A 1802-nucleotide genomic window follows, 5' to 3' on the forward strand; every position below is an offset into this window, starting at 1 on the left:
TTTTTGTTGGTGATTGAACTTGATCAATAGCGCAATATCAAATCACCTTGAAAAACTTGAAATTTTGGTCTTTTAAACCTTTTTCAAATATGCAATAACCTTAAATGTTATTCAATATCATCGATGTGCTTTTATGATTCAAAAAATAAAAATAAATTTTAATCTTAATATTGTGTTTTGGTGGGAGTTTTTATGAGACTTGAGGAGTGTATTTAAAGTTTGCATTTTTGAAAGAAATGTGTTGTCTACCACACTCCAGACAAGCGGACAGCCACGCTTTGTTGGTCTTTATTTCTCGTATACGAGCTTGAAGTAAATTTGCAGAAAACTTTCGGTTTTCATCATATTATACGTCTTTGTGTTGTCTGCTTGATAAATTGCCGTAAATATAAGGTGGATGATAGCTCGGTATTGAGAGAAAGCTGGTTTCGGTGATATGTTCGGGTTTTTTGAAATGCCTGTATAAGAAAATTTTTGCAGTACATATAAAAATAGTAATCATTCATTTTACTGTCAAAAATATTTTCATTCGATTTAAAAACTACAAAATAATAGTAGTTAAAATGACTTCAAACGAATCAAACGTTGAATATGTGGAAGTGGATATCCACAAAACCCTGTGTGAATTGCAAGAACGCTTATCCAAATTAGAAATAACCAACAACTCGGCGGAAAGTGATTCTAGTGAAGATGAGGCGGACATTTTCCCGTTAACGTCGATCATACAGTTGCGCAATTTTGAGTTTAGACTTTCCAAAGAAAAGTCATTCCGTAAAAAAATGGTACGTTTTTTAATTTCACACTACGACTCTGAAAAAAGTGTTTTTATGAGTGAATTATTTCTTCATTTGTGTAAATTTGCGTGCATTACGTATATATGAAAAGAGAGTATGACGTACGCATTACATGAAAAAAGATTTGGTATTTTCATATTCATATTTTATTCTTTCTGTGTCAAAATTGCATTCCAATTCGATACATTTATTTTATACTCATTTTTTTCTTCACATATTGACTATAATTCATATATTTACTACAGCACTCTATCTAATAAAACAAACGTATTTTTTTAGGAAAAATCAATTTCGAAGCTTCTTGGCTCCGAATCCGACAATAAAAAGGCTGGGAATTTTATTATGAATTACTGTTTCCACATACAAGTACTGCAAAAAATTTCTTATACAGGCATTTCAAAAAACCCGAACATATCACCGAAACCAGCTTTCTCTCAATACCGAGCTATCATCCACCTTATATTTACGGCAATTTATCAAGCAGACAACACAAAGACGTACAATATGATGAAAACCGAAGGCTTTCTGCAGATGTACTTCAAGCACGTTTGCGAAAAATACAACAAAAGACCGTACCTTTTTGATCATGATGACATCCACGAAGGACCAACAAGGAAGTATTTAAAGCGGATTTAAGAGATTTTTAAAGTGCTGTCCAAGTTAAATTGAAGAAATGACAAATAAAAGTGTATTGCAAAAACTCTATTAAATCTAGCGAATATTACTTTTAATTTCAAAACAAACATTAAATTCTTGTCAAATTCTCTTTCATTTTTCTCCTTTTGCGGTGCATGTTTTTATGAACGCAAACGCAATAACAATAAACACATAATTTGTAATTTTCTGAACCATAAAAGCAAATCGATGATACTGAATAGCACATGAGGTTATTGCATATTTGAAAAAATCTTATGAAATAAACTGTTTCAATTCTCTCGATTGATGTAAGTGTACAAGTAAAACCGAATTTGATTTTATTTTCATGTGAAGTGGAAAAAATGATTCAAC

General features: G+C 31.2%; 1 protein-coding gene across 1 annotated transcript; it reads left to right on the top strand.

The window, feature by feature from the left end:
* The first annotated feature begins 267 nt into the window (after positions 1 to 267).
* Positions 268 to 1504, top strand: LOC116351960. The gene is made up of 2 exons (XM_031784116.1): positions 268 to 782; positions 1074 to 1504. Exons 1-2 carry the CDS (start codon positions 564 to 566, stop codon positions 1428 to 1430), a joined length of 576 nt encoding a protein of 191 aa, XP_031639976.1. The 5' UTR covers positions 268 to 563; the 3' UTR covers positions 1431 to 1504.
* Positions 1505 to 1802: the final 298 nt, after the last annotated feature.

Source organism: Contarinia nasturtii, unplaced genomic scaffold (assembly GCF_009176525.2).
Source record: "Contarinia nasturtii isolate CC-2019 unplaced genomic scaffold, AAFC_CNas_1.1 Cnas_scaffold_6682, whole genome shotgun sequence".
NCBI lineage: Eukaryota > Metazoa > Arthropoda > Insecta > Diptera > Cecidomyiidae > Contarinia > Contarinia nasturtii.

What these genes read in the sequence shown, in the direction of transcription:
- LOC116351960 (XM_031784116.1), top strand. Translation starts at nt 564, where the DNA reads ATGACTTCAAACGAATCAAACGTTGAATATGTGGAAGTGGATATCCAC. An exon ending in AGTCATTCCGTAAAAAAATG is followed by an intron (nt 783 to 1,073) that starts GTACGTTTTTTA and finishes GTATTTTTTTAG; the next exon opens with GAAAAATCAATTTCGAAGCT.